The sequence below is a fragment of the Ranitomeya variabilis genome, chromosome 5 (assembly GCF_051348905.1).
Source record: "Ranitomeya variabilis isolate aRanVar5 chromosome 5, aRanVar5.hap1, whole genome shotgun sequence".
Lineage (NCBI taxonomy): Eukaryota > Metazoa > Chordata > Amphibia > Anura > Dendrobatidae > Ranitomeya > Ranitomeya variabilis.
Genome location: NC_135236.1, coordinates 44821690 through 44844060, shown reverse-complemented (window position 1 = coordinate 44844060; position 22371 = coordinate 44821690). Strand labels below are relative to the sequence as shown.

Sequence of the window (22371 nt, the reverse complement as noted above, 5' to 3'; positions counted from 1 at the left end):
AAATCTCTGAAATATGTGATTCAGATGGAACCCCCAGTGGAAGATTCCCTATAATGAGGCAGATAGAGGCACTGTGGACTCTGTCTGACTTGTGATCCAGTGGTATCCGTCTTTTTAGGTTGTGCATAAAAGCACTGTCAGACAGTTTTGTGCACCTCTGAAAAGAAGGACAAGGCTGAACAGAGGCCAGAGTCTAAACTCTTCTGCCTCATTATAGTAAGTGCCTCACTCAGGGATTTCATCTGAATCGCGTCACTCAGAGATTTAAATGGAAACCTCAAAGTGAGTGCTCAGCATAGAGCACAGGATAAATCTGATCCCAAACATTATGTAAAATGTTGCCAATAAAAGCTTCAACTCAATCCACAACAAAATCCTCACTCAGGTCCATCATTTGTTAACAGAAATATAGGGGCTTCCATGTTACTGGTAGTACCAAGGCTCTGTAATAGCTCTAGGGCTTCTCACCCCCCCAAAGGAAATCCAACAAATTCTGTGCTCACAAATCCAAATGCCCCCCTCCTTTCTGAGTCCCACAGGGTGCCAAAACCACATGTTTTGCATTTCTGTAGCGATGAGAGCCCGTCTAATTTATGGGTGCATGTCTTCAGAAGCATGAGCATAATGTACTGGTCACTATAACAAACTGGTCACTGCAACATACTGGTCACTACAATGGGAGTTTGCAATTTTCTCTCAGCAACATCCACTACTGCTTGTTTTTGGAAAACACTTATGGAGTCGAGTCAATATTCTCACTACACGGAGAGGGGTGTAATTTCCAAAATGGGGTCACTTGAGGGGGATTCTGCTCTTCTGGCATTTAGGGCTTATGTATATGGAGTATGGAAACTATTCTACAATAATTTGTTCTCCAAGAGTGAAATAGCGCTCCGTCCCTCCCGAGTCTTGGTGTGTGTCTAAGCAGTACTGTGTAGCTACATATGGGGTATTGCCAAGTTCTGCAGAAATTGTGTGACACATTTTGGGGCCATTTTTACCCATTTCCCAGTGTGAAAATGTAAAATCTGGGGCTAGAACAATTTTTTTGTGGTAAAAATGTACTTATTTTTTCTTCACTGCCCAATGGCATAAAATTCTGTGACAGACCTGTGGTGTTAATATGATCACTGAACCCATGGAATTCATTGAGAGGTGTAGCTTGGAAAATGGGGTCACTTATGGGAGGTTTCAGCTGTTTTGGAACCCCAGGGGCTCTGCCAATTTTTTCTTCCTTTTAAACAGTCCATTCATTGGTTTTTCATTTTCACCATATATGACGTGTCATTTTTGATGTTAGTAAATTCTACCAAGTATATATTAATGCATTATTTTGCACAGTTATTTATATTTATATCAGCACTTTTCTTGCGCTTCTTGGAAGAAATACATCCACTTCAATATTTATTTTTTGTTATTTTATATCTCCATCATGGGTCATGTCTCATGTCTCATATTATCTATAGTAATATATGTATTTTGCACATGGCACCGCATAGTTATACATATATATATAATATCTCTTTTAAAAAATGTGATATATATTTTTCATCTTTTTGAAAATTCATATCGCACAATATATATATATATATATATATATATATATATATATATATATATATACTGAATATACATATGGGTATATATACACATATGTCTTTTTTATTGAGGTATAAATGTTTACATCTTTTTCTGTATTGTTACAAAGGAAGTTGTCTTTTTTATTGATTTTGTATATTTTATATATCAATTCTTTGTCTATTTTTATGGTGCGGGCACCTCTTGTACATGGTGCTACCCTTTACCACTTCTGCTAATAAAGGTATTTTAACCATTTACTTTCTTGTCCCAAATTATCTTGGATCACATGTTCGGCTTTTTTCTTGTTTTTTTTCCCCTCAAAACAGTGCAGGAAAATCTGCACTGTAATACGGCGTTCTTTCCATTTTGAGCCATTTTGTAGTTTTCTACAATTTATGCGGCATTGATGTACTCAGGAAAAATTGCATAACAAATTGCACTGTTCGTTTTCTCCTATTACCACTTTTGAAAATTGCAAACTTGAGGTCAAAGCAACATTTTAGTGGATAAAATAGTAATATTTCATTTACTCAGCCCAATGCTATACAGTGTTAGGGCTAGCAAAACGCACCAAATAATAAAGAGGTAGATATGAGGTGCTTTCGCAGCCCAGGGTCCACCGTGCAGAGATGGCACCTGCTGCTGAGTAATGGCGGATGGAAACTTGCTCACACGTGGGTTAGACTTCACCCAGTGCGAAAGGAAGCGAAGTTTGTTGTTTCACAGAGTCGCCAAAATAAGCTGCACCCTGTTAGCAGTCACAGGGTACAGCTGCAAGACACTAGTGGGATCCCTATAAATCACCCCCACTAAATTTTTTTGAGGCTTTTTTTTTTTAAGGCTTTTGAGCCCACGCCTGAGGACACCCCGAGTCAGATGCAGAGTCCAAGCGGGAATTCCCACCCTACACTGACCGGCTGTCAGGAAAGCACAGATTGCGCACGGTGCCGTTTAGATGGGCACTGCGAAAAGGCACTGTAACGTGTGCTACATGTGCAGGTAGCACTGTTGGGCGCTAGATAGCGTCTACCATTCAGAAGCAGTCAACAACACAAGGAATGGGAATAATTAAGGAGCTTTCATCCATCGACAGTCATTCATCTACACACACACGTTATTAAGTTTATACTAGTGCATGGCCGTGCCGCCATGTGAACCTTTTATAGCGGAAGCTCTCTGGGACCTTCCTAGTGATCCAATAGGAGCTGCTACAGGACCTGAGCATGTGACCCCCGACCTCCAATGAGAGGTCGTCCCTTGGGCATGCTCAGTAGAGGAAAAGCAGGACTTAGTCCCAGGAGTGTCTGATCACCGCTGATCAGTGCTGATTACAATGGCTGGACCTGGAAGGGCAGCAGTAACCAAGCGCACAGTATCTGACTGAGCCAGATGCTGGGACCGACGTCTCTGCTGAGCAGGCTCCACTGTTCCTAGAGAAGAATGGGAGACCGCAGTGGACATGGTCCGAGATTTCCCCTGTGCAACGGTGGGAACTCGACACCTAACCTATAGGTTTGTGAATCACCTGAGGGATAAAAATACTCATTATTCCCCTAGATAAATTCTTTGAGAGGTGTAGTTTACAAAATGGGATCACCTGTGGGGGATTCTGCTGTTATGGCATGTCAGGAGCTCTTCAAATGTGACATCATATCCGCCACTTTTTCCAGCCAAAATAGCGCTCATTATCTTTCCAGCCATGCCATGTGCCCAAGCAGTCATTTTCAAAGAAATGTGGGGTGCCTGAATACTCTGGAAAAATTGCACAATTGTTACAATCGTGAAAATAAACAAAAATCTGGGCTAAAACATTTTCATCACAACAAATTGTTTTTTTTTTTATTTTCACAGCTCAAAGTTATAAATTTCTGTGAAACATGCTCACCACACATCTAGATAAATTCCTTGAGGGGTGTGGTTTCCAAAATGTGGTCATTTGTGGGGGGTTTCACTGTTTAGGCACATCAGGGGCTCTCCAAACGGGACATGGCATCTGCTATCTTTTCCAGCCAATTTCGCCTTCCAAAACTCAAATGGTTTATTAGAGTCCTGCCATGCGCCCAAACAGTAGTTTTACACCACATGTGGGGTATTTGCATAAATAGCACAACAAATTTTATGGTTCATTTTCTCCACTGTTCATTTTTTCCTTCCACATTCCATTAATTCCTATGAAGCACCTGAAGGGTTAATAAACTTCTTGAATGTGGCTTTGAGCACCTTGAGGGGTGCAGTTTTTAGAATGGTGTCACTTTCGGGTACTTTCTGTCATGTAGACCCCTCAAAGTCATTTCAAATGTGATGTGGTCCCTAAAAAAATGGTTTTGTAGATTTTATGGCAAAATTAGAAATTGCTGCTCAACTTTTAACCCTTCTAAATTCATAAAAATAACATTATCTTTTATTAACTATTTTGTGTGACATAACTCTTTAGTTTCAGGATGCAAAGATTAAAAGTTTGAAAATTGTGAAATGTTCAAAATTTTCGACAAATTTACGATATTTTCAGAAATAAACTCAAATGTTACCACTATCATGAAGTACAATATGTCACAAAAACAGTCTCAGAATCAGTGGGGTACCTTGAAGCGTCCCAGACTTATTTCCTTTTAAAGTGTCAGAATTGTAAAAATTGGCCCGGTTACAAAGGGTTAAATTAATCTGTTGAGAATTATAATTGTCTACACTGTGTTCCAAATTATTATGCAAATTGGATTTAAGTGTCATAAAGATTTAATTGTTTTGTTTTTCAAATAAACTCGTGGATGGTATTGTGTCTCAGGGCTCAATGGCTCACTGAAATCAATCTTAAACACATGTGATAATTGGTTTTCCAGGTGATTCTAATTAAAGGAAAACTACTTAAAAATGATGTTCCACATTATTAAGCAGGTCACAGTTTTCAAGTAACATGGGAAAGAAAAAGGATCTCTCTGCTGCTGAAAAGCATCAAATAGTGCAATGCCTTGGTGAAGGGATGAAAACATTAGAAATTTTCCAAAAACATAAGCGTGATCATCGTACTGTTAAGAGATTTGTGACTGTATCTGAGCACAAATGTGTTTGGCTGATAAAGGCATAATGAGGAAGATTTCTGCCAGGCAAGTTCATCAGATTAAGAGAGCAGCTGCTAAAAGGCCATTACAAAGCAGCAAACAGATATTTGAAGCTGCTGGTGCCTCTGGAGTCCCTCGAACCTCAAGGTGTAGGCTCCTTCAAAGGTTTGCTGTGGTGCATAAACCTACTATTCGGCCACCCTTAAACAGTGTTCACAAGCAGAAATGGTTGCATTGGGCCCACACATACATGAAGACTAATTTCCAAACAGTCTTGTTCACTGATAAGTGTTGAGCAACCCTGGATGGTCCAGATGGATGGAGTAGTGGATGGTTGGTGGATGGCCACTATGTCCCAACAAGGCTGCAACGTCAGCGAGGAGGTGGAGGAGTCGTGTTTTGGGCCAGAATCATGGGAAACAGCTGGTAAGGCCCTTTAAGGTTCCTGAAGGTGTGAAAATGACCTCTGCAAAGTATATAGAGTTTCTGACTGACAACTTTCTTCTATGGTCTAAAAAGCAGAAACGTGCCTTCAGGAGCAAAACCATCTTCATGCTGACAATGCCCCATCTCATGCTGCAAAGAATACCTCTGAGTCATTGGCTGCTATGGGCATAAAAGGAGATAAACTCATGGTGTGGCCACCATCTTCCCCTGACCTCAACCCTATAGAGAACCTTTAGAGGATCATCAAGCAAAAGATCTATGAGGGTGGGAGGCAGTTCACATCAAAACAGCAGCTCTGGGAGGCTATTCCAACTTCATGCAAAGAAATACAAGCAGAAAATCTCCAAAAACTCACAAGTTCAATGGATGCAAGAATTGTGAAGGTGACATCAAAGAAGGCTCCTATGTTAACATGTAACTTGGCCTGTTGGGATGTTTTGGCGTTAAATAGCTTTTTTGTTCAGTGAATGTGACCTCCTAATGCTGCAAATTCCACAAATGAGCATTGTCAGTTCTTTAAAACATATCAAATGTTTAGAAATTCTACTGTGCATAATAATTTGGAACAGTGCATTGTGAGGTTTTATTCATTTTGGAGATTATACTGTTATAATTGGGAGGTTTCTTCAATAAAATTCGATGTATAATCTAACGGGTGATGACTTTTATTAGACTGACTGTCATTTGCACCAACCATTTAGGAAAATCTGATAAAAATGTAATTTGCATAATAATTTGGAACATAGTGTAAGGGTCACTTCCGTCTGTCTGTCCTTCTGTCTGTCTGTCCCGGATATTCATTGGTCGCGGCCTCTGTCTGTCATGGAATCCAAGTCACTGATTGGTCTCGCCAGCTGCCTGTCATGGCTGCCGCGACCAATCAGGGACGGGCACAGTCCGATTAGTCCCTCCCTACTCCCCTGCAGTCAGTTCAGTGCCCGGCGCCCGTTCCATACTCCCCACAGTCACCGCTCACACAGGGTTAATGCCGGCGGTAACGGACCGCGTTATGCCGCGGGTAAATCACTCCGTTACCGCCACTATTAACCCTGTGTGACCAAGTTTTTACTATTGATGCTGCCTATGCAGCATCAATAGTAAAAACATCTAATGTTAAAAATAATAAAAAAAAAAAATAAATCATTATTTACTCACCTTCCGCCGCCTTTCCCGCTGCTTGCGACGCTCCGGTGACCGCTCCATGCAAGTGGCAGGTTCCGGTGCTAAGGATGGTATGTGACAAGGACCTGCCATGACATCACGGTCATGTGACCGCGACATCATCACATCCTGGGACCGGAAGCTGCCGCCTGCACCGCACACAGGCGACAGAACTACAAGGGGCCCTCGGAAGGTGAGTATATGTTTATTTTTTATTTTTTAACCTGTGACATACATGGCTGAGCAATATACTACGTGGCTCTGTGCTGTATACTACGTCGCTGTGCAATATACTACGTGGCTCTGTGCTGTATACTACGTCACTGGGCAATATACTACGTGGCTGGGCAATATACTACGTGGCTGGGCAATATACTACGTGGCTGGGCAATATACTACATGGCTCTGTGCTGTATACTACATCACTGTGCAATATACTACGTCGCTGTGCAATATACTACGTGGCTCTGTGCTGTATACTACGTCACTGGGCAATATACTACGTGGCTGGGCAATATACTATGTGGCTGGGCAATATACTACGTGTCTCTGTGCTGTATACTACGTTGCTGTGCAATATACTACGTGGCTCTGTGCTGTATACTACGTCACTGGGCAATATACTACGTGGCTGGGCAATATACTACGTGGCTGGGCAATATACTACATGGCTGGGCAATATACTACGTCACTGGGCAATATACTACGTAACTGCGCAATATACTACGTGACTGGGCAATATACTACGTGGCTGGGCAATATACTACGTGGCTGGGCAATATACTATGTGGCTGGGCAATATACTACGTGGGCTGTGCAATATACTACGTGGACATGCATATTCTAGAATACCCGATGCGTTAGAATCGGGCCACCATCTAGTACACAATATTTACCCAGTCACAAATACAGTATATGTATATGTGCAGATGCATTTTTTCTATATATTACAAAAAAAATTGTAAGTTTTTTTATACTTAATGTCTGTATTAACCTTTGACAGTGGCAGCACCCAGAGTTCAACGCATTCCTCTCTCTTTAACTTGTTATGTCCTCTCTGCTCTTGATATGAGTACAGCGGCTGGAGAAGCCGCCATGATTGGATTATGCATTACCATTTATGTTGTTGTGCCACTCACAACACAATCAGGTGAGCAATCAACCCTCTGGCTCACCTTCACTTGTTGCCCACAAAGTTGCACAGGAAGCGCCTCTTCTTTTTAATTTCTCCAACTCATAATGATCGTAACTAGCCTCAATGAGCCAGAATCGAGATCGGGTCTGTGGCACTGTAATGTCTTCTTGAGTCCACAACCCCAAAAAGCTGCCTTTGACAGACCTGGCACAAGCCACTCTGTCTGGCTGACTCTCAAGAAACCCCTATACCCTATAACCCTTGTTCCAGGATCTGGTTTTAGAATTGGGCCCAGTGGAATACTACCATGGAAGGGCTGCCGTCCAGAGGTAGGAATGGTTGCCAAGCAGAGTAAAAGCCGATAGGTCACATCAAGGACAAAATCAGGATCCGTAAGAATAGTCAGAAACAAGCCGGGGTTAAAACGGGAATAAACTTAACAATTCAGGAGGAGAAGACCCACATCTAGCCATAGAAACACAAAGTTATATCTGCAGCTTCCAGCAGTAAGCTGGAATCCATAGTAGGGTGTGGTGCTCTCCAATTAGCAGAAGCAAGGAACTTCAGCTGGGATCACACACACCCATGTTGCCAGACTTGACAGCACTACAGGCATATATCGCTATCCAGAGCATCTGATTTTGACATTTCGATCACCAGTGCCTCCCACAGAGTGAAAACGGTGGCAACTGGAGTCAGAAACAACAGTCACAGCAGCAGGTTCTGGTGGAAATGTGACAAGCACCCAGCTCATTGACCAGCATGTCATTTGACTCAATGCCTACGCCCATAATGCCTTGATAAAAGCAAAATCAGAAAATAAATAGCTTTGCCTTTTAAAGTATCATTCACAAATATAGTTTCATAGTTTCATATATTTTACCACTTCACGACATATCCAATTTCCGTTTTTGCACTTTCGTTCCTGAGCATGACAGCTGCATTGAAATACTTGAACCTGCCAGACTCAGGTTGGGAGAGCCTTCGGCTAGTCCATGCGCTGCGTTCTGATCCCTGTCCGATTTCTACCACCATCTGTCAGCTCCCTTCAGGGAAAAATTCCTTCCTGACTCGACAAATGGCTATCAGACTAGTTCATTGATGCAATATCCTTTCGTAGAGTCTAAGCACCCATTATCTGTAAAAATCATCTTTTTCGAGAAAGACATTCAAGCCCTCTTGAAACTTTTTTTGTGAATCATTGCAGCGTTGTGTTTCCGAGAGTTCCATGATCACATTGCTCTATAAGGTCAATAATCTACATATACTCCCCAAATTTGAAACTGCAACACCAGGAATAAAGGAAATCACAGGATGGAGACATTGCTGATCTGTAAATGATGGAAAAATGGAAACAGCATTTTAAAAACATCTTCATTTATTAAGTCTCGAGTGTGAATGCCCTGTGAAGAAATCTCAACACTTACAGTCTCGGCTGCTATTAGTCAGGGTAATAATGATCTGCCATATTGAATGTACTTAACTATTGATAAGAGCCTCTTAGAAGCAGAAAGGGAAGTGTGCAGCTAACTGCTTTATAGAACTCAATGAGCTGGAAGCAGTTGACTGGGTTGTTAGGAGTTAACTCCTCAGCATGGAATGTAAATACTACACTCACTGGGCAAGGCTATGGTGATCAGACTCCTTGGAAACAAGCTGTAAACAATGTAAGATCCAAGCACTCACAGCAGGAGAATGACCGATAGAAAAAGAAAGTCAATTGCAAACTTGCTTACTATCATGCAGTCTAACTAAGCTTACAGCCTAAATCCCTTGTGATATATGTGATGCATTAACCCCTGTAACAGGTAGGGGGCGCTGCATGGTCTCCCCGGGATGTGCACGGAGTTGTATGAGGCCGTGAGAATTGACCTGCAGTGATGTCAGGATCACGTGACCAGCCCATGTGATCCATTACTGTGGGTGTGGTTACAGGTACATAACGTGACCAGGGTGTGGGTCACATGTTCCTGTGTGGTTCCAGTGTTTGGACCTGAAGGGTCCAAGTGCAAAATCCCTGAGGGAGTTCCTGAGGGCTCGGTGTGTTCCTGTGTTGGAAGCCTGGGAGGAGGCTTCCTGGAAAGCACCTGCTGGCGTGGGAGGTCCTAGGAGGAGGACCGGATCCCGGAGCAGTGCACAGTGGAACTGGGGAAGCTACAGTCCTTCGGTGGGTCTGGACTGACTAATGTGTGACGGCCAGGCAAGTCGGTGATCCCTGTTAGGCAGTTTACCCGGAGAAGTGCACTGACAAGGAGCCAGCAGGTGGAGCAGGAGCTCCCGTCAGGTACCATACAGGCCGGTAGTGCTTGTGAAGTTCTATGAACTGTGTGGTCTCCCTTGGCAACTGGTTAAGGGAGGACCAGCGTGATTAAGAGACTGGGACCCAGAGTCGTATGTGCTGTTTGCGACTTGGGACATTGGTGAAGTGTACGGCGTACGGACACCCTGGTAACTGGGCGAAGTGAGAGGCCCAGCACGTTAGTGTCCGTGAGGCAAAGCCGTACACTGAAGTGTTTGAAGATGCAAGTTAATATCACCAGTTGGTGCCTGTTGTGTTTCATGAGATATACTATGAACTGTGCGTAACCCGGTTTATGAGGCTTAATAAACCGCATGGACTGCTTTGTTTTAAAGAACCCGTGCCCGTGTGCTTGAATATCGCGGCCAAGTGAGTGTCCCCCAACACTCTCAGTAAGAATAGTCTTACACCCTGTAACCATATTTAATTACTTTTCAACAAACTCTAACTTTGTTATTGATGGGAATGTGCTCAAAATCAAGTGCCAGGAATACAACACTTTTTTTGATGATCCCCTGCTCAATTTTTGCTTATAGGGAATATGGGCAAATTTTCTCTAGGGCAGAAAACTTCTAAAAATATTTTTTTGTGTGAATTTTACACATTAGGGCCTAAGTTTAACACTAAGTTTGGCAATGAATAGAGAAACAATGAGGAATTTTGGGGACCTAACTTAGTTTTAGTCTTGTAGAACACATAACAAAAGGTAGTAAAAATACAACGGAATCATGCAAATTTATACTCAGAGTTGATGCTTAGAGAAGGCACTCAAAAAGTACCAATATGTTAATGTAAGTAGATCTTCATGTGTTCATAGGGTTGCAAAACCCCTATTTTGCCATCATGAAAAATGGCCATAGGTGTACAATTCTAAAATGTTTTACTTTGTCCCAACACAGTTGTCCGAGGACAGATCTCTACATATACACAGGTCCTAAATGCACAGGGAGAATCCTAAAATCTGGTGTGTATGGAGGCGTTGGAACAGTCATTGCGATCCTCTTGATCATTATTGCCACTGTGTCATTCTTCATATACAAAGAAAGAAAGAAGAAGACATCTTGGTGAGTTCTGTTGAGAAATACTAAGTGCCATTTATTGACTAGGTCAAGGGAGGAAAATAAATGGATATGGAAAAATCTTTGCCAAGTATTAGCCCGTGGTAATTGTAACCTTCCTCTTAGTTTTTATTGTTTTCATTCCCATTTTGCAAAAGCTATGACATTTTTATTTTTTCGTGCAGATAGTCACAAGGGCTTGTTCTTTGTATGAAAATACTTACGGTACATTTACTTTTTGAAATTCAGAAGGAAAAATCTTTTGTTAGGTCAAGTTTTGAAAAAAATAAAAAAAACGGTTTGTGTTGCCAAATTATGAGACCCATATGTTTTTTATTACTTTGTCAATGAATTGGCTTAAAAAGAGATAAATTTCACCAATTGGAGACATCTCTGATCACTGTACTTACGGGTAGGGAGAGTTTATATAAAGTAACAGGTACAGGCTGTAGTTGAATCAGACCCATTACACACTTCTAAAGGGTTATACAAAATTGAAAAATAAATAAAAACAACTACAAATGTCATAAAATAACAAAATAAACTATACAAGCCACTTCTATGCTCCTCCAGACTCTCGGTTGACTGCTTATGTTTTGTTTCTTTAGGGACATGTACAGCAAAGATGACAGAGATAAATGGTACGAATATGACGATGACGAATGGAGCCAGGAATGTGGATTTGGCAACGGGAGCTTAGAAGGAGAACCTAAAGAGGAAGGTGTGTATGAAGGCATGACATGATGCTAGGCATATGCATGGCACACTATATTGAGTATGCAATATTGGATTTTAGATCTCTATGAAGTTTGGACTATGGAGGTTGTCCAAGAAGTGGACAACCCTTTTAATAAATCACGCTCATTGTCCAAAATCCTGGTCAATCTGAATGTTTGCCCCCCGTTAAAATAAAAACACCTAGACTCACTCCCCGTGCCATTACAGCGGTGTCAGCACTCTCATTACAAGAGCACACATGAGGTTGTTATGTCACGTGAGCCCTGCACCCTAAACGTCCCCATACTTGGACATACAGTGGGGGAAATATGTATTTGATCCCTTGCTGATTTTGTAAGTTTGCCCACTGACAAAGACATGAACAATCTATAATTTTAAGGGTAGGTTAATTTTAACATTGAGAGATAGAATATCACAAATAAAATCCAAAAAACTCACATGGTATAAATTATATACATTTATTTGCATTTTGCAGTGAGAAATAAGTATTTGATCCCTCTGGCAAACAAGACTTAATACTTGGTGGCAAAATCCTTGGCAAGCACAGCAGTCAGACGTTTTTTGTAGTTGATGATGTGGTTTGCACACATGACAAGAGGAATTTTGGCCAACTACTCTTTGCAGATCATCTCTAAATCATTAAGATTTTGAGGCTGTCGCTTGGCAACTCGGAGCTTCACCTCCCTCCGTAAGATTTCTATGGGATTAAGGTCTGGAGACTGGCTAGGTCACTCCATGACCTTAATGTGCTTCTCTTTGAGCCACTTCTTTGTTGCCTTTGCTGTATGTTTTGTGTCATTGGGTGGAAGACCCAGCCTCAACCCTTTTTTAATGTCCTGATGGAGGGAAAGAGGTTGTCACTCAGGATTTAATGGTACATGGCTCCATCCATTCTCCCATTGATGCAGTGAAGTAGTCCTGTGCCCTTAACAGAGAAACACCTCAAAAACATAATGTTTCCACCTCCATGCTTGACAGTGGGGATGGTGTTCTTTGGGTCATAGGCAGCATTTCTCTTCTTCCAAAAATGGCGAGTTGAGTTAATGCCAAAGAGCTCAATTTTTAGTCTCCTCTGACCACAGCACCTTCTCCCAATCACTCACAGAATCATCCAGGTGTTCATTGGCAAACTTCAGATGGGCCTGCACATGTGCCTTCTTGAGCAGGGGGACCTTGCGGGCACTGCAGGATTTTAAACCTTTACGGCATAATGTGTTACCAATGGTTTTCTTGGTGACTGTGGTCCCAGCTGCCTTGAGATCATTAACAAGTTCCCCCATGTAGTTTTAGGCTGATCTCTCACCTTCCTCATGATTAAGAATACCCCACAAGGTGAGATTTAGCATGGTGCCTGAGATCGATGTCGATTGACAGTCATTTTGTATTTCTTCCATTTTCTTATTATTGCACCAACAGTTGTCTCCTTCTCGCCCAGTGTCTTATGGTTTTGTAGCCCATTCCAGCTTTGTGCAGGTCTATGATCTTGTCCCTGACATTCTTATAAAGCTCTTTGGTCTTGTCCATGTTGTAGAGGTTAGAGTCTGACTGGTTAATTGAGTCTGTGGACAGGAGTCTGTTATAAAGGTGACTATGTAAGACAGCTGTCTTTAATGCAGGTAACGAGTTTATTAGGAGCGTCTAACTGGGCTGTAGGATCAGAACTCTTAATGATTGGTAGGGGATCAAATACTTATTTCTCACTGCAAAATGCAAATACATTTTTATAATTTATACAATCTGATTTTTTGGATTTTATTTTTATGATTTTTTTTCACTCAATGTTAAAATGAACCTACCCTAAAATTATAGACTGTTCATGTCTTTGTCAGTGGGCAAACTTACAAAATCAGCAAGGGATTAAATACTTATTTCCCCCACTGTATTATTAATGGAGAGGTATTGAGCGCCAGGCACGACCCTGACTTCCTCTTGATTACTTATTCATCAGAAAGTGATGTCAGGGCTCACATGACATAACAGGCCCACGTGAGCCCCAGGAACGTGAATATCAACATCGCTGGAATGCTGCTGGCAAGGGCGGTAAGTATAGGCGTTTTTATTTTAAAGAGGACAAACATTCAGATTGAGCAGTGGTTATCCTAGTAGTAGACAACCTATTTAAGTAAATTGTCAGATTGTAAAATACCATTATAAATCACTTCATTTTTGTACAACTCATAGATTGAGTAAAATTGTTGCATTTTCAAAATAGGTTGAGTAGGCGAAGCCCATCTAAATCCTGAATTTTGACACCACTTTAGTGGTGAAAATTTGGCAAAAGATGTTTTCCAGTTCCTGACTGGAGTACATCTCTGGCAGAAGAATGCAGCCATTGTAAGATGTGCCTAATTTATTAAGTGGCATGCTTCTCTTCATGAATTAGGTGCATCTTACTCCAAAAAGCCCCTCATTAAGACTTGTGTGCAATTCTGATCTAAATTGTTTGTGTCCCAAATGTTCTGTCCTGGCCACTATAATTAGTATCTAATGTAGTTTTCTAAACTACAGAAGGAAGAGCAGATCTTTTGACAGCTTTTAACTTCTCCGTTGGTTCATATCGCTTTTCTTCATCTTTTCAGATTTGTCTGTGAGCAGTCAGTCCTCTAAAGAGAAATTCAGGCCTAGACTGGAAAAAGTGGACACAACACTTCAGGTATTCTTCATTTTACTCTTCCATCCCTATTATTAACGTCTGTTTGTGAGTTGCAGCCAAACTACAGATTACTTTCACTTAACTTCCACAGTTTGGAGAGTATAAACCGAGTGACAGGTTCTCTTTGACTAATGCTGATGACTTTTGGGTTCAGTTGGTGTGATCTTCACATTTTTTGACACTCATCATATTAATGTATAAGGACCTTTTGTCTGAAAAAATGTTTATTTTCTGTGTATAAATCTATAAAGTCTCCATCTGTTTTAACCTTGCTATACAATGAGTTTAGACACTTTTTATTGCTCTAGTTTTTGCCATTATGAATTCTAAAATTTTTGACATTAACTCAAACTCTATAATCTCTGTTATAATAAATTCTGTCTTGTTTTTTTATTTTTATTTTTGACTTTTAAAGATTAAAATCCAGAAGCCTGAGGTGTCTATTGCATGAAAATTCAACTATCCAAAAAAAAGTTTTCCAAGCCATTAAGAGATTGACATCCACCAGGACTGAAGACCCCAGACTTGGAAATTTACAACTTGGAAATCGATGACTTTTAAATTTGAACAACATAATTCAGAGAACTGTTTAAGATACACAACAAAAGGACAAAAACTCAACAAAATTACACACTGATAGTTTTAAGATCAAGAATTGGGATTTTGGCTGCAGAAACCTCATATTGCTCTCCTGTCTTCAGGAGTACTGTTCTTCCTACACATTGTAAGACTGTTCCTACCTCATTGAAGAGCAATGATGAGAAATCCAACCAGATCTATTCGCGTTGAAAAGATTGTATCTTACTTCCTGAAATTTCTGGATGTCCTCATTCATTCTTGTAGACCATAAACTCCACCTGTCGTATGTATGGAGATAAAACCAAAAGTAATTTCTGGCTTTGTGTTCATTGTGTTACCATCACCTTATTAATTATTTATGCTAAACGGTTTGGAATTTTCATATTTCAAGATTGTATTTAATATTCTTAACTTAACCTAAACGTAAACTATAAAATTATTGTAATTAAAATTAAATGTGCTTTGGTTAATAAATTGACCTAAATTCACAAGGTTGAAGAAATTTGGAACAGAGTGAGTTGGCAATTGGGATCTATACGACCAAAAGAATCGTAGTTTGAGTCATAACCTTCAATATGAGCTTCAAGTGGCCTCTCCTCCTCTTCCTTCATCTCAGCATCACACCCACACAGCCCACAGAGGTGTCACCCAAATTCCACTTACTTCCCCCCTCGTCCCAATTCTCTCAAGCTGGTGGTACAGCATTTTCTTTGCCACTATCCTGGCCTGGGTGAGCTGCTCCAGAAAGCACATAAGCCTGAGCTCGCCTTGGACATTTTATCGTGCCTGGCAGCCAGTGTTCTCTCAGAACGCGTCTTCAGCACTGCTGGGAGTATACTGATGGATAAGCGCAGCCGGCTGTCCCTTGAAAGTGTAGGCCACCTAACTTTCATCAAGATGAGCAAGTCATGGATCTCCAAGGACTTTTGCACCCCAATCTCAGACTGTACAGACTAGGTGATATTGCATTTTTTAGTGTGCTAAATTAATGCAACGTAACTGCACTCTGTGATATCTTTAGTGTTGCTTCTGTGCCTGCTGTGGATGCTGCTGATGATGATGTTATCACAAATTTGTGGAAATGTGAACATTCATGGTTGGTCTACATCTGCTGTGTTGGCTGTAGTGAAAGACGTGTCGGTCCCAATTATACTATTTCTACTCTTGTGAAATTGATGCCACTTTTGTGGTGTAAGGCCCTCATTTGTTTAAATGTGAACACTCCTTGTTGGGTGTCTATCTGCTGGATTCAGTGTAGTGGAAGACCTGTCGGTCCCTATTATACTATTTCTACTGTGGTGAAATTGATGCCACTTTGGTGGTGTCTGCCAATAATTTTTGGAAATGTGAACAATCCTGGTTCGGTTTCCTTCATGCGCATTGCCTGTAGCAGTAGGTCTCCGAGACAGTCAGGCCTCCACTTCCCTGGAGTCAACTACCCATTTTACTACTATTCTTAAATTTTTCTGACAATGTTAGTCTATAAAAAATTGTTTGTATATATCTGTGCTGTGAGACCGGGATGTGTGGACAATAAAGAAAGATCCACAATGTTAAAATCCAAAACACTAAGAAGTCTTAAATATCCTAAACAGAATCAGAGCAACAAGTGTTGGATTACCTTCGTTTGGTGGTGGTTCGCATGTGAAGGTCCTCCAAGAAACCCGATTCCCTGATCCTAAAGTCGTCGCTTGTTTTCCGCGATCTTTCCGATTAGATATGGTGATTGCCAGATGTTCGGGGCACTGTCCCGGCCGGTGACAGAAGACCCTCTTAGATGTGCAGAGTTGCCTCGTGTACGCCCCGAACATCGCGACCTTCACATGCGAACCACCACCAAACGAAGGTAATCCAACACTTGTTGCTCTGATTCTGTTTAAGATATTTAAGACTTCTTAGTGTTTTGGATTTTAACATTGTGGATCTATCTTTATTGTCCACACATCCCGGTCTCACAGCACAGATATATACAAACAATTTTTTATCATTATAAACCAGACAAAAAGAGTGGTATTGTCTTATTACACAGGTCAACAAAAAAAATTTTTTTTTCTGGTGTCCAAAATATTTTAATGAATTTGGGGTATTTTTGGGGTGCTGATTCTGAATATGCTATCAGTTTTGCCAGATTGGCTCAAGTTTTTGAGATTTTTGGTATCTTATTTATAGCACTTGTTGGTAAATGCGACGCATCATCTCATTAATTTCTTTGGATTAGTACTTGAACTGAGCAGTTCTCAATATAGTTTTGTGTTAATTAGTGTTCTAAAAGTTTGTTCATAGCTTGATTTTTGCACTAACTTTATGTTGTTGTCTGTTTTCCAGTGAAAAGCATGAACTCATCAAGAAGAAGTTGTCTTAACGATCCAGACTCATTCTGTTACATTTGTGGTGAATACACACTGCCAAAACATAGAAGAAACATAACAGACTTCGTAAAAAAAGTGTATTTTGCCTATTTTGGGGTTATGCTTGGGGACCAAGACAAGTTTTGGGCACCACACATAGTGTGCAAAGCATGTATCGAATTATTACGAAAATGGAGCAAAGGACAAAGAAAAAGCTTCAAATTTGGTGTTCCAATGGTGTGGAGAGAGCCAAAAAATCATCATGATGACTGTTATTTCTGTGCAGTGCAAGTGCAAGGATTCAATAAGCATAAGAAACGAAAATGGGAGTAACATGGAATCTGCAAGAAGGCCTGTCCCTCATTGTGAAGATGTGCCTGTACCTGTGTTTACCATAAATAACAGTCATCATGATGATTTTTTGGCTCTCTCCACACCATTGGAACACCAAATTTGAAGCTTTTTCTTTGTCCTTTGCTCCATTTTCGTAATAATTCGATACATGCTTTGCACACTATGTGTGGTGCCCAAAACTTGTCTTGGTCCCCAAGCATAACCCCAAAATAGGCAAAATACACTTTTTTTACGAAGTCTGTTATGTTTCTTCTATGTTTTGGCAGTGTGTATTCACCACAAATGTAACAGAATGAGTCTGGATCGTTAAGACAACTTCTTCTTGATGAGTTCATGCTTTTCACTGGAAAACAGACAACAACATAAAGTTAGTGCAAAAATCAAGCTATGAACAAACTTTTAGAACACTAATTAACACAAAACTATATTGAGAACTGCTCAGTTCAAGTACTAATCCAAAGAAATTAATGAGATGATGCGTCGCATTTACCAACAAGTGCTATAAATAAGATACCAAAAATCTCAAAAACTTGAGCCAATCTGGCAAAACTGATGACATATTCAGAATCAGCACCCCAAAAATACCCTAAATTCGATGAAATATCTTTGGCACCAAAAATGCTGTTGACCAGTGTTATCTGCTGCAGAAGACCGTGATTTTAGTGCAGCGCCATTTGTTGTTGTTTTTATACATTATATACAATGTTAGTCTATAAAACTGATATTTGTGCCACCTGAGTGTGGCTCAACATGAAAACAGGTTGAGCTGTTACATGTGGTATCAGGACTCCCAGCAAAGGAGGCCTACACCAAGCCCTCACCAACTTTGTCTAACTGTGAATTTAAATTGAAAGCCGTAAATGCTGTCTCAGACCCCAATACCTCATGCCTGGCTGATTGCTGCAGTGCTATGCTCAAATTTTTACTGTGGGTGAATTGAGGCCACTTTCCTGTTGTCTGTCCTTCAGTTGATGTGTTTTGGCAGCATTTGGGGCCGTTATAAGGTGTTGTGCATGCGTTTGTGTTTGCAAATTCGGTGATCGAACCGAACCAAACATTGAAATATTTGCTCATCTCTATTACTAAGAGGTTGATCTTCTATACTGGTAAAGTGTATGCACTAAGTGCAAGAGATGCCATAAATTAAAAGGAGGAACTCCAATACCCCTTTTAAGAGACGTAGCGGAGGGCCTCAGAAAAGTTTTATTCCCGTTATTAAGGAGAGGTCATAGTGGACTGGTGATGCCCGTGCACTAAGTGCATGGGCTGAAAAATATTTAGGCTTGGTAGATATATATATATATATATATATATATATATATATATATATATATATATATATATATATATATATATATATATATACACTAGATGGCAGCCCGATTCTAAAGAATCGGGAGTCTAGAATCCATATATACTTTATTTATTCAAATGTAAGAATAATTTGGTGGGCGGGGACCCTCGGCCTCCGATTTGGTTGGCGGGGCCCCACGGCCTCCGATTTGGTGGGCGGGGTCCCTCTGCCTCCGCTTTGGTGGGCAGGGCCGCTCGGCCTTCGATTTGGTAGGCGGGGCCCCTTATCCTCCGATTTGGTGGGCGGGGACCCTCGGCCTCCGATTTGGTGGGCAGGGACCCTCGGCCTCCGATTTGGTGGGCGGGGACTCTCGGCCTCCGATTTGGTTGGTGGGGCCCCTCGGCCTCCGATTTGGTGGGCGGGGACCCTCGGCCTCCGATTTGGTGGGCGGGGACCCTCGGCCTCCAATTTGGTGGGCGGGGACCCTCGGCCTCCGATGTGGTGGGCGGGGCCCCTCGGCCTCCGATTTGGAGGGCGGGGACCCCCGGCCTCCGATTTGGTAGGCGGGGCCCCTCAGCCTCCGATTTGGTGGGCGGGGACCCTCGGCCTCCAATTTGGTGGGCGGGGACCCTCGGCCTCCAATTTGGTGGGCGGGGACCCTCGGCCTCCGATTTGGTGGGCGGGGACCCTCGGCCTCCGATTTGGTGGGCGGGGACCCTCGGCCTCCGATTTGGTGGGCGGGGACCCTCGGCCTCCGATTTGGTGGGCGGGGCCCCTCGGCCTCCGATGTGGTGGGCGGGGCCCCTCGGCCTCCGATGTGGTGGTCGGGACCCCTCGGCCTCCGCTTTGGTGGGCGGGGCCGGGCCCCTCGGCCTCTGCTTTGGTGGGCGGGGCCGCTCGGCCTTCGATTTGGTGGGCAGGGCTCCTCGGCCTCCGATTTGGTTGGCGGGGCCCCTCGGCCTCCGATTTGGTTGGCGGGGCCCCTCGGCCTCCGATTTGGTGTGTGCTCTGCCTGGGGCCACTGTGCTCTGCCTGGGGCCCCATATGCTGCCTGGGGCCCCTGTGCTCTGCCTGGGGCCCCATATGCTGCCTGGGGCCCCTGTGCTCTGCCTGGGGCCCCTGTGCTCTGCCTGGGACCCCATGTTCTGCCTGGGGCCCCTGTGCTCTGCCTGGGGCCACTGTGCTCTGCCTGGGGCCCCATGTTCTGCCTGGGGCCACTGTGCTCTGCCTGGGGCCCCATAAGCTGCCTGGGGCCCCTGTGCTCTGCCTGGGACCACTGTGCTCTGCCTGGGGCCCCATATGCTGCCTGGGGCCCCTGTGCTCTGCCTGGGGCCACTGTGCTCTGCCTGGGGCCCCATATGCTGCCTGGGGCCCCTGTGCTCTGCCTGGGGCCCCTGTGCTCTGCCTGTGGCCCCATGTTCTGCCTGGGGCCCCTGTGCTCTGCCTGGGGCCACTGTGCTCTGCCTGGGGCCCCATATGCTGCCTGGGGCTCCTGTGCTCTGCCTGGGGCCCCATATGCTGCCTGGGGCCCCTGTGCTCTGCCTGGGGCCCCTGTGCTCTGCCTGGGGCCCCATGTTCTGCCTGGGGCCCCTGTGCTCTGCCTGGGGCCACTGTGCTCTGCCTGGGGCCCCATATGCTGCCTGGGGCTCCTGTGCTCTGCCTGGGGCCCCATATGCTGCCTGGGGCCCCTGTGCTCTGCCTGGGGCCCCATATGCTGCCTGGGGCCCCTGTGCTCTGCCTGGGGCCCATGTGCTCTGCCTGGGGCCCCATGTTCTGCCTGGGGCCCCTGTGCTCTGCCTGGGGCCACTGTGCTCTGCCTGGGGCCCCATATGCTGCCTGGGGCCCCTGTGCTCTGCCTGGGGCCCTATATGCTGCCTGGGGCCCCTGTGCTCTGCCTGGGGCCACTGTGCTCTGCCTGGGGCCCCATAGGCTGCCTGGGGCCCCTGTGCTCTGCCTGGGACCACTGTGCTCTGCCTGGGGCCCCATATGCTGCCTGGGGCCACTGCGCTCTGCCTGGGGCCACTGTGCTCTGCCTGGGGCCCCTGTGCTCTGCCTGGGGCCACTGTGCTCTGCCTGGGGCCCCATATGCTGCCTGGGGCCCCTGTGCTCTGCCTGGGTGTAGGACACTGGTGACGTCACTTAGCTCCGGACATTAGCTCCGGACATTAGCTCCGGACATTAGCTCCGGACAAAGCCACGGAAGTTGGCACAAATTGCAGGAAGTAGTATTCTAGGCAATTATATATTAGATATATATATATATATATATACACTGTACATACAGTGCCTACAAAGCAACACATGGCATAACAAAATGCCGAGAAAAAACGGCCAACACAGTCCGATATGCATATAAAAGTGAAAAATACTTTATTATAACATAATGATAAAAGGACAAAAAGAAAGCCATCAGACCAAGGGATGACATGCAGTACATGCAACCAACATGACAATGGTACAAAAACGGCAGGTATGCACGCAAACAAGGTTACTCAATACACAATAGTGATATCAATAGAAAAAAATCCCCCCGTCACAATGTGGCGGTCTAAGAGACGGTGCCTAAGCAAAAAAGGGAGTTGTGAAGCTAAAAGAATAAATAATGCTCCAAGGATTAGAGCACATGTTACGTCACTAGGAAAATAGATAATACATGAAGTTGGACAATACTACCTTAATGATAGATGGCACCAGTGTATAGGCTCCTGGAAAACGTGCACACACCCCAATGCACGTTTCGGATGTTATCCTTCCTCAGGGGGCATAGTGAATGGTGTGGCAGGCTGGTTTTTAAATAGTATTAGGCGGCGGAAATGCAGATCACCTGGGGAGCCGGAAATACTAGGGTCGCCATGGTAACTATGATGCCACAAGACTGCTCAAAAGCTACCATAAGAAATAAAAAGGGGGCTTAGCCAACACATGCCCCACATGTGGCCATGCACCGGCAGACAGATACAATAGGAACCGCATCTATTATTAGACACGGCGCAAGGAAGAAAAGCGCCGAAAACATGGGGGAGGAGCTAAACGGCGCGTGCGCAGACAGGCGCAGAGGTAGAACGGCGCCGTCATTGTAACTGGCAGTAGGCACGGAAAGCATCTATTATTAGACACGGCGCAAGAAAGAAAAGCACCGAAAACATGGGGGAGGAGCTAAACGGCGCGTGCGCAGACAGGCGCAGAGGTAGAACGGCGCCGTCATTGTAACTGGCAGTAGGCACGGAAAGCATCTATTATTAGACACGGCGCAAGAAAGAAAAGCACCGAAAACATGGGGGCGGAGCTAAACGGCGCGTGCGCAGACAGGCGCAAAGGAAGAACGGCGCCATCATTGTAACTGGCAGTAGGCACGGAAAGCCTAACCGGTGAAAGGGCATATAGCCCATACCGGAAGTACTAACGCTGCCACCACAGAGAGAAGCATAACTTGCGGCGGATATTTACAGTGTACTCCGTGTGCTCCATGGCAAATTGAGGGCGTGACACAGGGCCCAGTGCACTCCACAACTGCATGGGCAACAACAGAGATGCCGAAAGGTCAGAGGTGTAAACAATAAGCCTGCGCCTGCGCACACCGATAATATAGCAAAAAAGGCACCATACTAGGTATTGGCAACCAAAAAACGGGCAAACAGATAGTCCGTTGCCAAATAAGGATAATTAAA

General features: G+C 43.7%; 1 protein-coding gene across 1 annotated transcript in view; it reads left to right on the top strand.

The window, feature by feature from the left end:
* Positions 1-14834, top strand: part of LOC143774313 (uncharacterized) — a 70634-nt gene extending 55800 nt beyond the window's left edge. The window contains exons 8-11 of the mRNA XM_077261763.1: positions 10579-10743; positions 11346-11458; positions 14055-14128; positions 14544-14834. Coding sequence (XP_077117878.1) covers positions 10579-10743; positions 11346-11458; positions 14055-14128; positions 14544-14579 — 388 coding nt within the window. The 3' untranslated portion in view covers positions 14580-14834. The remainder of the gene's footprint in view (positions 1-10578; positions 10744-11345; positions 11459-14054; positions 14129-14543) is intronic.
* Positions 14835-22371: the final 7537 nt, after the last annotated feature.